We start from the raw sequence: 16,951 nt of genomic DNA, 5'->3' as shown, positions 1-16,951 counted from the left end.
ATTGTGATTTTGATTGGCTTCTTGACGTATCGGGAAATATTGAAAACAAGGGGAGTGTCGTGGGTTCTACGAGTGAGACGGACTCCCCGGACAAAGTTGTCGAAACAGAGGTTCGTGAAGTTAGTCCTGCTGATCTTGATGTTGCAATTCTAGAAGTTGGACCCATTGTGTCGCCTAGAACTTCTCCTGCTAGTGTTGTGAATGATGATCCTAGTACCGTCAAAGCTGAATTAGGACAGGGTAAGCGTACGAAGATACCGTCTGTTCGATTGCAAGATTACATGTTGTATAATACTGTGGCAAGCACTCCATCTAATCACGTTCTTCCCGATCACTCCATCTGCGATTCTCTCGTCACGGTCCAAGGTACTTCACTATACCCACTCACCGATTTTATCACTGATGCACGTTTTTCGACCCGCCACAAAGCTTTTCTTGCAGCGGTTAGTGCATCAGTGGAGCCACGAAGTTACAAAGAGGATATTCAAGACAAACAGTGGACGAATGCTATGGGTAAAGAAGTTGGTGCTCTTGAGGAAACTAACATGTTTAGTTATGTCGATTTACCTCCGGGAAAAGTGGCTCTTGACACAATGTGGGTTTATAATCAAGTTTCACTCTGATGGAAGTATAGAACGGTATAAGGCAAGCCTTGTGGTGCTAGGAAATCGACAAGTTGCGGGTCAAGATTTTGCTGAAACGTTTGCACTGGTGGCAAAAATGACAACTGTTCGAAGTTTGTTACGTCTTGTGGCTGCAAATAATTGGGAAGTGCATCAAATGGACGTCCACAACGCTTTTTTTCACGGTGATCTTCATGAAGAAGTGTATATAAAGCTTCCGCAAGGTTTTACACATCCTGAACCAAATAAAGTGTGTCGCCTCCATAAATCACTTTACGGGCTCCGACAAGCACCTTGCTGTTGGTATGAGAAGCTTTCTACCGCTCTTACTAAAGCCGGATTTGTTCAGTCTTACTCTGATTACTCCTTATTTACCTATACCCGTGGGAGTGTCGAGATTCGTGTTTTAGTTTATGTTGATGATCTTATTGTTTGTGGAAATGATAGTGAGGCAATCCGCAAATTCAAGACATATATGGCCGAGTGTTTCCGTATGAAGGATTTGGGCAAGCTCAAATATTTTTTGGGTATTGAAATAGCCCGTAATGAGGAAGGTTTTATGTTGACACAGAGAAAATATACTTTGGATATAGTACAAGAAACTGGTCTTCTTGGTTTACGGCCAGCTGAAACACCAATGGAGCAGAATCATCACCTTGCTTCGGATACGAGTCCTCTTCTTCCTGAACCAGCTTCGTATCGAAGACTCGTAGGACGACTTATTTATTTGGCTAACACTCGTCCTGATATTTCGTACTCTGTTCACATTTTGTCGCAGTTCATGCAGAAGCCACGTGAAAGGCTTATGGCGGCAGCGTTACGAGTAGTGACGTATCTTAAAGGGACGGCAGGGCAAGGTATCTTGCTTAGGTCTCGTTCCGATTTACAACTCTCCGTGTATTGCGATGCTGATTGGGGTACGTGTCCGTTGTCACGAAGATCTTTAACAGCCTATGTTGCGTTGCTTGGTGGGTCTCCGATATCTTGGAAAACTAAGAAACAAAAAGTAGTGTCGCATTCTTCTTGTGAAGCTGAGTATCATGCAATGTCGACTGCTACACGCGAGATATTGTGGTTAAGACAACTCTTTACGGATTTGGGTTTCCCATCATCGACACCGGCTCGCCTGTTCTGTGATAGTAAGTCTGCACTTTATATTGCCGCTAATCCCGTGTTTCACGAAAGAACGAAGCATATCGAGATTGATTGTCATCGGGTACGTGATGCCATTAAAGGTGGAGTTCTCACTACAGCACATGTTGGTACTAAAGAGCAGTTAGCGGATGTTTTAACTAAGGCGTTGGGTAAGCCTCAATTCATTAATCTGATGTCCAAGATGGGCGTTTGTGATCTGCACGCTCCATCTTGAGGGGGAGTATTAGGCCGATGTATACAAGGCCTCGATAGTTAGCCAACTTGTATAGTTGCTTGGTCAGCAATATTTGTCTTAGGGTTTACCAAAGTTGTATAAATACCTTGTACAAACCTCGATGAATACACACACAAAATTATTCTATTCTTCTTTACATCTTTCGAGTGTTTGTGTTCGGGAAGTAGAGAAAATCTGCCCAGCTTTCTTATGGTCTGGACCAGAGATCAATACCAAGAAAGAAAAGATGGTGTGTCAGGATGTATGCCTCCCTAAGTCTGAGGGTGGACTTGGGTTACGATCCCTTGACGAGGTTAACAAGGTCAGCTGTTTTAAGCTTATTTGGCGGTTTCTCTTAGGTAAAAATTCTTTGTGGGTTAACTGGATCCAATGAGAACTTCTTCACTCTGTTTTCTTCTGGTCAGGCAGTGCTACTACTAGCCATGGTAGTTGGATGTGGAAGAAATTATTGAAATACAGAGACCAAGCAAAGGTTTTCTCATTAGTAGAGGTTAAAAGTGGACTGCATACATTCTTTTGGCATGATCATTGGTCGGAGTTGGGGCAATTATATGATGTTTTAGGCCATTATGGGTTTATTGCTTTTGGTATTCCATCGTCATCTTTTGTAGCTGAAGTATTTTCTACTCACCGTAGGTGTCGTCATAAGGAAGCTTTGTTAAATCATGTTGAAGATGAGCTTGACAAACTCTGGGGCCGGGAACATTCTCTCAAGGTAGATGTCGTTTTGTGGCGCCAAGTAAATACTTAGTTTTGACCCTGTTTCTCCTCTTCGGATACATGGATGCATCTACGTCACGGTAAGCCACAGGTTACCTGGTCTAAGGCTATCTAGTTCTCCGATTCTGTCCCAAAGTTCTCGTTCATGCTCTGGCTTACTGCAAGGAACAGACTCACAACGGGTGCTCGTATGATTGCGTGGAATAGAGGGGTAAATCCATCCTGTGAGTTTTACCAAGCTCCAGTGGAAACACTAGAACATCTCTTCTTTGGTTGTGTTTGCACTTCTCGGATTTAGTCAGCGTTAACCTACAACCTCTTTAGGCACCATTATACGAATATTTTTGCACATATACTATCTCTACTCTCTGTTTCAACTTTCCAAGGGACTACACGCTATCTTCTTCAGCTCGTTTTTCAGGCTGCTGTCCGTACAAAGATTTTTTTGATTTGAATATAATTTCACATTCATTAAAAAAACAAGTAAAAACATCCTAAAAACAATATATATCTTCCTGATTAAAAACGAAGACACTGCCTAAACTAGTCAAAAGAGAGGTTCATACAACAAACTTTGCTCGAAAGACCAGTGAACAAACTTATAACAGCAAGAAGTTAAGAAACAATATTGAGCCAGCTAGAAATGGATACATCTCAAAGCATAGAGAAATTTAGAGGAAGATACCAATTGATGAAATTGTAGGGCTAAAAATATCATTTTTTCTTCGGAGAAAGTATGAACCTGCTCTAGTTTCCAAATCAACCAAAGCAGGTCCTAGGTCGGTACCTATATTACTAAAAAAAATCCTTAATGCATTGGTAAAATTATATCTGCATGCATATTTTTCTACTGTTCGTTTGCTGATAACTCTCTAATTTACATGTTTTAGACACCCTTTATTGTCTATATTTTGCATTATATATACTCTAACCTTAGCATTTTTAGGTCCTTTACTATAGGAATTTGCCTTTAGGCCATTTAGGGTGCTGCATTGTTGCATTTGTGCATTTTGGATGAAGACAAGCGCTTTAGAGCCTAAAATGGGGAAAACGAGGTCAAACCCTAGCATGTACCCGAAGGAGCGATTGTGCCGGAAGAACAGTCTGAACCTCAACCCGATCAAAGAGGATCTAAGAGCCGGAAGAACAACCCAATGACCTACCCGAGGAACTACCCAACTTGAACCTCGTGCACCGCCTCAAGCAGACCCTCTGGCAGGACTGAGCAGCTAGGTTAAAAGTGTTTCCATATATAAACCCCCCTCTTCTTCCTCTCACCCTAGCACTCCGCAGACACACAAAAAAACAGAGAGCGAGAGCTTCTGAGAGAGAGATTGAGCGACTCAGACACTTTTTCCACTTTGTTAGGATTTGTTTTTGTTTCTTTTGCTATTTTTTCTAGTTTTCGATTCTGAACTCTACTACTTTTATCCCATTTTCAATACAATGTAAGTTTCTTTCATTTGTGTTTATATGCTTTCTATCATGAGATCGGAGTAGTGAAATAAAGTTTCTAGGGATGGGATAGACAAACAGTGTTCTTGATCAGTTAGGATATCTTAGCTCAAATGTTTACTTTATATAATTTTCCTTCTAGATTGATGTTCTTAATGCTATTATCAGACCGAGAGGTTGATACTAGATCTAGGGTGTTTTGGCATCGAAAGATGTTGTTGAAATGCTTGAATTAATCAATGCTAGAGATTTACTCACTTATCCTATGAGATTAGATGTGTAAGGAGTTTATTGACAATAATGAATCGGTTTGTAATGCCTGCTTGGCCATGTTTCTCCAACGAGAGTTGGGTAGGGGAGTGACGGGAACAGAGTAGCGTGAATGCTTTCAGTTTACTTTTCTACTTTTGAACAGATCAAGATCTTTACAGTACGGGCCACTTTTGAAGAACTTCCAGAACTCAAATTATATCAAACTTGGTTTCTATGGAAATCTGAAAGAGTCATATTTCTCCTCGAAGTAGAATCAAGTCAATCCGTTCAGTCATACAGAATATATCCCCGATTTACCGAGACACGTTATAAACCGACATAAAGAGAACCATCCAGCCGATGGGCTTTTATTGAAGGCCTGACCATCGACCATGACAACGTCCCATTCCAAGCCTCCACCACGGTCCAGAAGCCTCTTTCGCCCCCCCCCCCCTTTGTCCCTTGTCCTGCACTCAAGAAGAAAATACGCTTTTATTCTTACAAACCCTAATCAAAGACAAAACCCTATAAATATTCTTCAAGACCTAGGGTTTCAGGGTGTGCTTCCTTTTTGCCTCTTAGTTCTTCATCCACGCCTCCAGAAGCAGTCCTAGAGACGATCAGAGACTCCTCAACAGCGGTCGAAGCTCGTCCTCTCTCTGCTCCTCCTAGAAGACATCGTTAAAGTCACCAAAGGCATCCTTGTCACATGGAAAAGCAAGAAAAAAAAGGTGGTGTCACTATCAAGCGCAGAAGTCGAGTATAGGGCCATGAGGAAACTGACTACTGAACTGATGTGGCTAAAAGCATTACTGAAGGACCTTGGAGTAGAGACACCGAAGCCTATCACAATGCATTGTGATAATGAAGCAGTCATTCATATAGCCACTAACTCAGTTTTTCACGAAAGGACAAAACATATTGAGGTGGATTTTCATAAGGTTCGAGAACAAATCCAACCTGGCGTCACTCTCCCCTATCACACCCCAAGCTCCGAACAACTAGCGGACATCTTTACTAAAGCTGCGAGTCCACCGGTGTGTTAATATATACACTCAAAACTTGGGCTCATGGATCTCACCAAACCATGGTCTCTCCCTTTTAAACAAGACTCCTACACTCTTTTTCCCTTAAGTATAGTTTTTCCCAAGTGGTTTTTCTATACTGAGGTTTTTAATGAGGTAGGTAATCATTGTTGCAAGCTTAATCTTTGATGTTCGACGATTAAGCTTGAAGGGGAGTATAAGTTGTCACCATGATCACCTAACTGTCCGTACAGTCTCATGAAAGGGGCCGTCCGTACAACTCAGCTACTCAAGATAGAAAGCCCACAAAAACTTCACAAGGCTCATGTGAAGCAGAGTCATATTCTCTAGATCCTTCTATTCTAACCGTTAGTGATCTCAAGCAAGTGGGAAGCTGAAAGTCAACCTCTACTCACATGTTCTCTTAGGTAATTCTCATACTAGAATAAATGTGCAGCATCTTGTATAGAATATTCTCTGTTAAAGGTGTCTATATTTAGTTTGTATCTAGGCTTTATATCGTGTAAGAAGTAAGAATTCTTCTTCTACACTATTCTCTCTACTACACTTTAAGCTCCTCTACACTTTGCTACCATAAACCACTCAAACAAGTTAAACTCTGTTTTCATCTAAACTTACACTAATATAGTTCTAATCAGAATAATTAGATGTTTTTGAGAATTATAATTTGTTTTTGGATAATTTTACTAACTAACTAAAAAAGAATTCGAGTATCAATGTCTAAATATCTTCCTGAATACATATTAATAAACATTGCTTAACGAGTAGTTATTGAAAGAGAACGATCATAGGACAAAAAAATTATGATGGATAAAGAGAGAAAGACAAGACGGGACATATTGGAACGGGATGGGATGGAACGTGACGGGAAATGTTTCTTATTACAAAGTAGATACGTCTGAATTATATATGAACAATAATTCAATCTAAAACCGAATTGAAATCCAATATTTAGATTTATTATCAATATTGTACAATCCGTTTTATATATATAAAATAATAAGATTCTAACTCATTTTTTCAAATTTAAAATTTATATGAGAACATTTAATACTAAATTAATGTATATGAAAGAGTTTAAATTAAAAAAAACCATGACATCATGTTATTAATGTTTATCGAAATTTTGAAAGAAGAAAAAAACAAAACCATAAACAAATTTGAGAATAAGCTGGCTGGATGGCTTCAATTCTAGAGACTTTCATAAGGTTGCTGTTCCGGCGAATAAAGTGACGGTTGCTATCGCGAATAGTGTCACGTGCATGTTGAGGAATAATGTCGTTGATGTTTATTATTGTTCTTGGTTACTTTCAGTTCTCAAACTATTTTCGTTTCTATCTCATGACCAAAAAAAAAATGACAAATAAGTCTCTTATTGTTTCACCATCAGCAGTCCATGATTAATTTTTTTTTTGATTCATCATCACTCTCTTTGTTGAAAGCCAATATGCAATAAATTACATTTCATGAGAAATCATTATTGTAAACAGCTAATAAAGAAAAACCTTTTTTTTGTGTGCTATTAAACAAAAAACATATAAAACTAAAAAATTTGATGTATTATGTAAATGAAATTATGACTAAGTCCGGGGTATTTAAGGTATTACAATGAGAAATAGTGGATGTCCAATGGAAAGGGGTAATTTATATAATAGAAAAGATTGCACTTAAACAATTTTCTTAAATAATTCACTATGTGGCATATTAAGAACTAATATGAATGGATATTTTGAGAATTTTGGATATTTTTGTAAATATTTTGAGAGGTTTTGAGAAGTATTATTTCCACTAACTATATAAATTAAATATTCAAATGGAGACTTTATATATTTCGTGAAGTAATTCTCCACTTTGGAACACGTAACTTCAAAATTTTACTATTTTTTTAAAACAATTAGATAGTTTGTTAAAATTGTAATTTTTTGGATAGTACAAACGATAAAAAATTAAATATTCAAGAAGAATATGGATATCCCGTCTAAATTTCTTACCCAATCTTTATTAAAAATATTGCCAACGAAGTAATTATTTAAAAGAGAACGATCATAATTGTGACATCCCGGTTTGCGGAAAGGTTTACAAAAATTGATTTGGTCACCTATGTCACCAAAGTGCAGTTTTCTTTTCGGTAAAAGGTCCTGAGAGAACTCTAGATTTGAGCATGTTAGAGCTGGAGTAGTTTCAGGATGGGTGACCGTCTAGGAAGTGATTGTCGGAACTACGCGAGTGGAGACAAAACACATGGAAAGATCATGTGGTGATTTGTAGGGATGGTAAACAAATCTTTAAAGCCTCCTAAACATAACAAATCGGCCGTTGGATATGGATGGGCCACTGGCCAGGAATGGAAGTGAGCCCACTAAAAGAGGTGGGCCCATGGACCGGGAATAGACATGGGTGGGCCCACTAAGCAAGGTGATGATCAGAGCGTTACAATAAGATAGAAAAATTCTCATGGATATGGGACGAGAGGAGATGGAACGGGACATGATAAAACGAGACAGGGACATGTTTCCCGTTCCTCAAGGTTATATACATGTAATAATCCAAAGTAAAACCAAACTTAAATTAGATATTTAAAATAATACAATTATATAAAAATATTTTGCCCGTGTTGTAGCACGGGTTACTACCTATTAAAAAAGTATAGAGAGGTTGGTAACGAGTGGTGAACAAGTGTTACATGCATTGCAATAGGAGAGATACTTGTTGTTATAGAGTACATGAGGAGAAACACTTGTTGTGATGGATACTCACACTTATTTTATAACATATATGTGGTTTTCAATAATTATATATATACTAGGTTCGGACCCGCACGTACGTGCGGGGTTAATTTCAAAAACTAAGTTTATTATCATGTTTATAATATATTACGTATATATAGATAAACCAATAGCTCTTTCAATCATGCAAGCAAGATTGGTTGGATTAGCTCACTTTTCTGTAGGTTATATATTCACTTAGGTTTATGTTTATCTTTTAGGAATCTTAACATACATATTTCAAACTCATACTAATTTAGTATTCGATTTGTCTTTAATTCAGTTTAGAGAAAAGAATGATCAAATTTGTTGTTTGTTAGATGTAAAGGCAAAATTCTAAAGTTCGTTGGTTTGAGGGACGACGCTTGGGAGGACCATATAAAATGCTTTGGTCCCTGGCGCGAGAGGATGTACAGACGTAGACCCCGAACCTCTTAATAATTAAAAAAAAAAGACAACTATATTAAAAAATTGTGAGAGATAGTGATATGTCTATTTGGGACAGAAAATAGTAAAAGAAATGTGATATGTCTCGTTTCAGATATAACTTTTTAATCTCATAATTATGGTTTTAATTATAAATTTACTCATTTCATATTGTATATTTTATTCCAACAGATAAGAAAATAGGTAAGTGTTTCACATCCGCCGGTTTTATTTGTAGATATATTTATTTGGTATAACATATATAACATAACTTTATATTGGTTTGCTTTCATCAAGTTTGTGAATGAAATAATAATCGTTTCTCCATAAATTTTATAGAAGATCTGAATCTAGTGTAAACTGGATTAGTAATCAGCTATATTAAACTTGTGAACTATCAGACCATGTAAAAACAACAAAAAATATTAAAACTTCATGAACCGGATGGTCTAAATATTTGAATCAAGCGGGTCAAACCCACTTTGTGTGCCTTCCACGTAACTTATTAAAATATTTTGATCCACAAAAAGCTTGTTCCATTGTGTCCTCAATTATCATGCTCGAATTCACGTTACCCAAAATTATCAACCCGTATTTTATATAAAACAATTTAGATATTGTTTTTTGTTTTTTGAATTACCCGTACGCATTATTTCATGTCACGATATTTGAAATAAATAGGGAATATTGAAATTAAATTTATCAATTTAAATCTCATGTTCATGTATCCATTATTTGATATTTCAAAGTTGAAATTAAGATTTAATCCAAATTTTATGATCTCCTCTTGTTACCTTTTTCCCATTTTAATAAAACAAATAAGTTAAATAATGTTTTTATTTTTTGAAGGACCTGTTGTCGTAATCATTTTTAGACCAACTCCAATGTAAATCTCTATTTTTAACTCTAAAAATAGAATAATTCTACAATAGAGCATAGTTATCCTTCAATGTATCATTTTATTTTTGACTATAAAATAGAATTAGTGTAAAAAAATAGAGTTACTTTACATATAAAGTAATCCTATCATTTCCTCTATTTAAGAGTAAAATATAAAATATGGTTGCAGCAAATGTTACTCTATAATAGAGTTTTGACAATAAAATTGAGTGAAGTTGGAAATGCTCTATAAAATTTAGATCGCCATGGCAATTAGTGATGGGTTAATTTTTTTTATTAAACCTTTGATCTATCAAACTGGAGAAAAAACTGTCAAAAATAAAAAACCTCTCAAACAGATGATGAAAAAACACAAATATAATTCATAGTATAGATTTATATATCTTGGCATATCATATCATAAATTTTTTTTACAAAATTAGAGTACTTCTTATTATTATTATTTGACAAATGATTAATTTATATTGGATTACATTTCTTTATTGTTCAATCTGTTAACTATTAAAGAACATAGTTTTGTGTCCTTCTTTATTTTTTGAACATTTTTTATGTTAGAGAAATTGAAAATTGTTACATAGAAAATTGGAAGCATTAGTTTATTTTAATTGTAATATGAACTTGGACTATGTTTTTTTTTTAATTATTTTTTGGTCTCATCCGGTTCCATCCCGTTTTCTCAAATTATGTTCCCAGAAGTTAGCACACAATCGCGTAATAGATTAAAATTCTTTGAGCTCTCGTTGACTGGTTAATTAGTTGCCATTACCCTTTTATATGGAATTTCATTTTGTTTTTTTTATCCCATAGTGTGCTTTCCAAATATTTTATATATATTTAAAATATATAAAATTAGTTTTAGAAATAATCCCTAAATTTTAGATATTTGGTAAACTAATTACTGATTTATTTCAAGAAATCTTGAAATAAATCATCTGTTTAAATTAAAGTTAAGTTATTTTCATACATACTATTTGAATTTAATTAGATACAGTTGTTATGGAAATCTTAAATGATAAGTTTTATTAATTGTGGAAATCTCTTATTATTTTATACAATTTTAATAACTATATAAAATTCAGGAAACTGTTAATATAAATAATTTCGTTTTATTATAATATTTAATATTTTCATTTTGTAATCTTATTGGCTGTATTTTTATGTATCATTTATAGTTAATATAGTTTCCTAAAATACTGGAATATTTTGAATTATAAAAAAATTTAATCAATTAGTTCATTAATAATTGTTACCATTGTTTTAGGGAAGTTTTTTTTTTTTTTAATTATGTAAGTAAGTTGGTCTGTTTGGCAACATGGATATATGTCATGTTTTTTGTTTTATTCCAAATGTGTTCCCTATTTAATAGTATAAATATTTTTTTTTTTTGACAAATAATTATGTAAATAGTAAAATAGTATTACTAAAATTTGATAAAAAAAAAAAAAAGAAACGGGAAAATTCAGTGGTCAAAGGAAAAAAAAAGAAACGGGAAAATCTCCATTAAAAAATAAAAATAAAAAATGGTTCGTGCACTTTGAGCAGAGGAGATGGTTACTAAGAAAACACACATTGCATCGGTTGGCGCGAACATCGGGCAATAAACCCTAATTTATCCCAAACCGACGCTTCTTCTTCCACACCTCTAAACCCACCACATAAACCCTTTTCCTCTAGTTTTGATTTCCATGACGATTCTTCGATCTCGTAAAATCCCTTCGGCTCCCGAATCGGATCATGCTGTTGAACCCACCCGGAGGCGTAGTCTTCGTCTTGCACACCAATGCGACGACGTCGGCGATGACTGTGTCACTGAGAAAGCGGTTAGTGTTTCAGTTTGTGGCGAGAGCATGTCCAATAATTTAGATGTTAAGTTTTTGAGTTTGCGGTCAGGGAAGAAAGTTGCTAAGAGGGGAATTGAAGAACATGGCATTGAAACAATTGAGTCTAGGAGATTTGATTTCGATACCCAATTTGATGTATTATTGGAGAGTGGGGTCAGTAAACGCAAGAAGGTTTGTGTTGATTTGGTTGAAGATAATAATATTGTGAGAAAGGAATCAGAGAATAGTGGGATTTCTGGAGATTATGGAGTGGTTAATGTAGATTTCAATTCACAGTCTGGAAGAATGGTTAATGAGGAGATGGGATATACTAGTGGTAATGACTCTTTACCGGAGGATTGTGCTGAAGAAAATGAGAGCAAGAACAAAGGAAAGGGTGTATTGGAAGATTCCTCTGGATTGAATGATGTGCAAGTGATTTGTGTTGAGAGTTACGAGATGCTAAGTAGCTCTATGGGTACTAGGAGAAGATATACTCGGGAGGAGAAGGGAAAGGGTATTCAGGTGGAGAATGTCTCTTCTCCAATCACGGTTGATATTGTCGAAGTTGATGAAGAAGAAATGGAGATTGAGAAAGAGAATGAGAATCCTCCTGATGCCTCTGTACCAGAATTTTCTGCGACGACAGTTAATGCAGAACCAACGCAGAATCATAATAGTAATGAAACTGGAAACGGTTCAAGAAGTCGGCACTTTCGCGACATTGCCAGGAGAAATGCTTCCAGATTTGCTCATTTTGATGCTCGAATGGAGGAAGAAGAGGACTTGTCTGATAGAGAGGGTGAACAACAGGTCGAAGATTGGCCTGGCCCTTTCTCCACTGCCATGAAAATAATTAAGGACCGGGAAGAAAACACGACTTCGTATTTTGGTATTGGTGTCTCCAACAAAGAAAGATCTTCACCAACTATTTGGGTTCCTAGAATAAACTATACTTCTGCCCCTCGAAAAGCTCCATCTCTGCAAGAGCTGTCTTTGCAAATTCTTGTCAAGAATGCTGATGCCATCGTTTCGCTTGACTATGTTCCGGACGCACTAAGGGTTAAACTTTGTCAATCGCTATGTGATTCTAGGAGAATGGACGTACACTTTCTTGATCTTCTTGTCCGTGGATCTCCAACAGAAATTTGTGTTCCAGATTGCTCATGGCTGACCGAGGAACAATTCACTGAATGTTTTAAGAACTGTGACACCAGCAATTTGATGGTAACTTACTCTTACAGTTTTATTTTTACTTTACTACAGCATCATATGTTGCATTTAGGTGAATGTATATATATTTTTATTCTGTCAGGACAGCATTTTCTGCATCATTTTATTCTTATAGTTATATTGAACCGTATGTGAGGTTCGCTGACCGTTACTGGAAAATGATTATACTGAACGGAATGAATCATGATTTATCCTATGATAAACATCTGGTCATACTTGAGATAAAGTTCTTAGTTCGCAAGATGAGCTTTTAGGTGTACATTGTAACTAAAGTCCACATTTCCCCTTTCTGAAACAGGTTCTTCAACTCGACCAGTGTGGACGTTGTATGCCAGATTATGTACTACACCTTACCTTAGCAAGGTCACCAAAACAGTTGCCGGTGCTATCTTCTTTATCCTTAAGTGGTGCATGCCGGCTCTCCGATGTGGGGCTAGAGGCACTTGTTTCTGCTGCTCCTACGATTACATCTATTAACCTCAGCCAATGCTCTCTTTTAACATCATCTAGCATTGATATGTTATCTTATTCATTGGGGTCAGTTTTAAGGGAATTGTATATCAACGAGTGCCAAAACATTGATATGAAGCTTATTCTACCAGCATTAAAAAAGTTTGAGAAGTTGGAAGTATTGTCCCTTGCGGATCTTCCTTCAGTCAAGGGTCAGTTCTTGAAGGAGTTTGTTACTGCTAGAGGACAAACCCTGAAGCAGCTAATTTTGACCAACTCTGGGTATGCCTAATGAATTTCCTTGTTTCTCCCTTTTTGATCCGGTCACTATTTTCTTATTTGGCTTTGGGAATTTGGTGCAGGAAGTTATCTGATTCTTCTATTAAAATCATCTCTGAAAACTGTCCCAATTTAACCGTGCTTGACCTGGCTAACGTATGTAAGTTGACGGATTCTTCTCTGGGCTACCTTGCAAATGGCTGTCAAGCTCTGGAGAAATTGATTTTTTGTCGCAACTCTTTTAGGCAAGTCTCTATACCCATATGTATTCATGCTTACTGGAAAGTTACTATCTCATTTAAATGGTCATGCTATATTGGTACAACCACACAAGGTTGATCCATGATTTTCTTATTTCCCGTTATGTGTGAGAAACTGTGATGGTTGTGTTGAATGTCAAAGTTAACAAACGCTTCATATGTCTCTCTGTAGTGATGAAGCTGTAGCTGCATTTGTAGAAACTGCAGGCCATTGTCTGGAGGAGCTATCACTAAACAATGTTAAGAAGGTAAATGGATCTCTTTCCCACTTTGCCATCAATCCACAGAGTCATGCTCAAGTCAGACACTAGCACATTTGTTTTATGTTCAGGTTGGCCACAACACGGCCCTAGCAATTGCCAAACATTCAGAAAAGCTGCAGATTTTGGATGTATCCTGGTGCCGAGATATGTCAGACGATTTATTAGGCTACATCGTCGATAACTGTTCATCTCTGAAAGTGTTGAAGGTCTTTGGATGCACTCAGGTAAAATATTGAAAACCCAAGATCCCATCCTCCCCTTTCCAAAGAAACAGACAAACCCTGAAAAAGAAACCTGTTTTATCTCTTTTGCAGGTGACGGATGTATTCGTTAAAGGTCACTCAAACCCTACGGTGAAGATCTTAGGTTTGAAGATGGTTCCCTTCTTGGGTCACCTTACAAAGAACCTTGCTGATTACTGAAAGAAACCCAATATCTCCCTCTGCTTTGTTTGGTTTTGGAGAAGAGCAGAGAGAGTCTACTAATTGTCCAAACATATGTTTTTGGTTGATACCTAATCTAGTATTTATTAAATCGACAAGATCGAAAATCCAAGTTTACTTCTGTTTTTGAGTTCGAATGAATTTAGAGGTTAAAATGTTTTAATAATGAATGAAAAACAAATTTTGAATGCAAATCATATTGGTTTGGCTTTTGGATCAGTCATTTGACTCATTCCGGTTGGTTTCGAATAAACTATTCATCTTGGGTTCTGATGAACTATGCAATTCTCTGAAGTCCATGGCGTGTTTGGTTGTTTGAGGTATGAATCCAAAACCATATATATACTTTTTCGCAAAGCACGCACATTTTGTACATGGAAACTAAAGATTGATACACACACTTCACTATACTTTACAGAACAGTCTTCAAGACATTTCACTGTACTTTTACATAACAAACAAATGCAATAACAAGTGAGCCATATAATCAGTAATCACTCTTTTGTGTCTTGATTCTTCTCTCCCATTCTCAAAAACAAAAACAATCGAGGAAAGGCAGAGAGAACCAAGATTGTTGCTTGTGTGTTATCTTGTGTACTGGAGCAAGTATGTATCATCTAATGATTCAAGTTTACCAGTTTCGACGATCTGGTCCAATAACGCAACATATGCGTCAGGTCAGATAATCAATTATCAAATTTTAGAGTAATGAATTTGAGGTTTTTTACCTCGAAACCGGTCTTCTGGTATAACTCCTGAGCAACTGAATTGGTTTTATGTACATGAACATACACTTGTTCAACTCCTGCAACCAATACAATCCACACATGGTTTTAGATCCCCTTCTGTACAAATGTTCAAAGTTAATTTAACGGCTTCGATACAATCATTACAAGGACGGCCTTTTCTCTTTTCCGTCAATATTATTTACCACTCAATTTTTCAAACTCGTTCTCAGTTCTAGTTTTCACTATTAAGTGCAAACAGTAGAATAATACCGCAACAATACAGGAACATGTTTGCCCTTGCATCCCTTTACACCTTCTTTTTATAGCATTAAACTCCTGAAACGTAAAAAAAGACAGTAATTGGGGATATCATCATTACTTTGAAGAAAGCTTCCTCCACTCCATTTAAGGAAAGAGCTAAAAAAATGAAACTGATATTAGCTTTCTACCTGCTCTGCAAATTTCCTTTTGTAGTTATCAATATATCTGTGTTTTTTTTTACAAAAAGAACAACAATTAATCAGATATACCAATCATCTCCACTCAATCTAAACTATTCAATACTTCCTACAGCATATCATTCAGTCGCATCCTAGAGGCTCTAAAAGACTACTACTATCAACTCTATAGTCAATACAGATCATTTCTTAAACCTATTCCTTTGTTTGCTTAACAACTAAGATTACTCCTAACTCTGATTCTTAAAATGGCTAAGCTAACCTTTCACTGGAACGATCTTCCCAATGGCTCTCTGCACGAAGCCAAGCTGCAGTCTAACTCGAACCAAACACACAAAAATCAATATAATTAAGAAGAAGAAACAAACCATAAACGAAACTGACTTGACTCTGAGGTCAAGACCTTACCCAATACTCTTCATCAAGCATGGCCTCTCTTGCAACGAATTTACCAAATTCAAATCTATCTTCATGGCCAAACTCTGGCTCAGCAGGCTGCAAACGATCGAATCTCAAACCATCAGGTCTTAATTGATGATCAACTTGAGGAGGTGGTTTTGATATCTTCACAGATAGCTCTTCCTTCTTAGACGTATCAGAAGATCTCGAATTGATCGTAGTTGATTTCCACAGAGGGATAGTAGCTCTGCGAAATCTCTGCCGGAAAATTCGAGATCGACTGTGCGTGATTCGAAGCAGCTCATTCCGATGAATCGAAATCGTCGACATCGATCGCCGCCGTACCCAGAAGTTAAACCACCGGAAGAGAGAAGAAAAGAGAGACAAAATGGATAAAAAGACAGATAACGATTAAGGGCAAGATCGTCATTTTTAACATGTAGACAAGTTGCCGCGTTTGTATCGAACGGTCCTAATTGTGTGACTTGGCTAATTGGAAAGGCGTAGATTGATTTGACAATTGTCATTATTTTTTTTTCCTCCACATACAGTATTTTTAAAAAGAACAGATCAATAGTGTGAATTAGAAAATAAACTAAAACGTTGCCGACGTCTCATTTCATTTTTTTCTTTTCGAAAGTCTGTTTTATATATATATATATATATCAAAAAAGACAGCTACAACTAAAGATATATTGGTGTTATTACTGGTTATACAATATAAGAGAGATGATCAAAAAGCAATGAGTAAACCTGATACAACTAAGAGTATAGACATAGATTTATTGAACGTTGCAATGAACAAGTCTGATACAAACACATGTTCAGACATAGAAGCAGTGAACAAGATGGAGCATGTGTAACCAGCTACAGACACAGACGAAATGATTCCTCATGAAGAGAATCAGAGAATACTAGCTCAGCCAAGACAGCTCAATGTGAAGTCACATGGAACGAAGTGACATGCTGCACCTTGGAGTCTTATCGAGAAGATCCAAGAAGTGAGAGCACAACCAGTCATGCTTTAAGCTCATGAGAACA

At 36.5% G+C, this 16,951-nt stretch overlaps 2 protein-coding genes across 3 annotated transcripts; one reads left to right on the top strand and one right to left on the bottom strand.

Annotated features, from left to right (window-relative positions):
* Positions 1 to 11,064: 11,064 nt before the first annotated feature.
* LOC104699259 (uncharacterized) lies at positions 11,065 to 14,519 on the top strand. Its single transcript, XM_087460554.1, has 6 exons — positions 11,065 to 12,624; positions 12,929 to 13,362; positions 13,443 to 13,604; positions 13,792 to 13,867; positions 13,951 to 14,106; positions 14,197 to 14,519. Exons 1-6 carry the CDS (start codon positions 11,263 to 11,265, stop codon positions 14,302 to 14,304), a joined length of 2,298 nt encoding a protein of 765 aa, XP_087316680.1. The 5' UTR covers positions 11,065 to 11,262; the 3' UTR covers positions 14,305 to 14,519.
* Positions 14,520 to 14,691: 172 nt separating this feature from the next.
* LOC104699236 (GCN5-related N-acetyltransferase 6, chloroplastic-like) lies at positions 14,692 to 16,307 on the bottom strand. Of its 2 annotated transcripts, XM_087460539.1 has the most exons (5): positions 15,920 to 16,307; positions 15,774 to 15,826; positions 15,503 to 15,539; positions 15,054 to 15,389; positions 14,692 to 14,973 (listed from the first exon to the last, which is right to left on the bottom strand). In XM_087460539.1, the coding sequence occupies exons 1-4, from the start codon at positions 16,238 to 16,240 to the stop codon at positions 15,249 to 15,251; spliced, it is 552 nt and encodes a 183-aa protein (XP_087316665.1). In that variant the 5' UTR covers positions 16,241 to 16,307; the 3' UTR covers positions 14,692 to 14,973; positions 15,054 to 15,248. The 2 variants fall into 2 exon arrangements, with proteins under 2 accessions (XP_087316665.1, XP_087316672.1); XM_087460546.1 differs by lacking the exons at positions 14,692 to 14,973; positions 15,503 to 15,539 and having other exon boundaries at positions 15,321 to 15,389; positions 15,920 to 16,297.
* Between the last annotated feature and the right edge of the window lie 644 nt (positions 16,308 to 16,951).

The sequence above is a fragment of the Camelina sativa genome, chromosome 1 (assembly GCF_030686135.1).
Source record: "Camelina sativa cultivar CO46 ecotype springtype chromosome 1, ASM3068613v1".
Taxonomy (NCBI): Eukaryota; Viridiplantae; Streptophyta; class Magnoliopsida; order Brassicales; family Brassicaceae; genus Camelina; species Camelina sativa.
The sequence above is the reverse complement of the archived record's forward strand: the minus strand, read 5'-3'. Positions and strand labels throughout refer to the sequence as shown.

Excerpts from the sequence above, each read along its gene's own strand:
- LOC104699259 (XM_087460554.1), top strand. The coding sequence starts at position 11,263 with ATGACGATTCTTCGATCTCGTAAAATCCCTTCGGCTCCCGAATCGGAT. Across the intron at positions 12,625-12,928 it reads GTGACACCAGCAATTTGATG|GTTCTTCAACTCGACCAGTG; the intron begins GTAACTTACTCT and ends TTTCTGAAACAG. Across the intron at positions 13,868-13,950 it reads CACTAAACAATGTTAAGAAG|GTTGGCCACAACACGGCCCT; the intron begins GTAAATGGATCT and ends TTTTATGTTCAG.
- LOC104699236 (XM_087460539.1), bottom strand. The coding sequence starts at position 16,240 with ATGTCGACGATTTCGATTCATCGGAATGAGCTGCTTCGAATCACGCAC. Across the intron at positions 15,827-15,919 it reads TGCTTGATGAAGAGTATTGG|ACTGCAGCTTGGCTTCGTGC; the intron begins GTAAGGTCTTGA and ends GGTTCGAGTTAG. Across the intron at positions 15,540-15,773 it reads GAAGATCGTTCCAGTGAAAG|ATATATTGATAACTACAAAA; the intron begins GTTAGCTTAGCC and ends AAAAAAACACAG.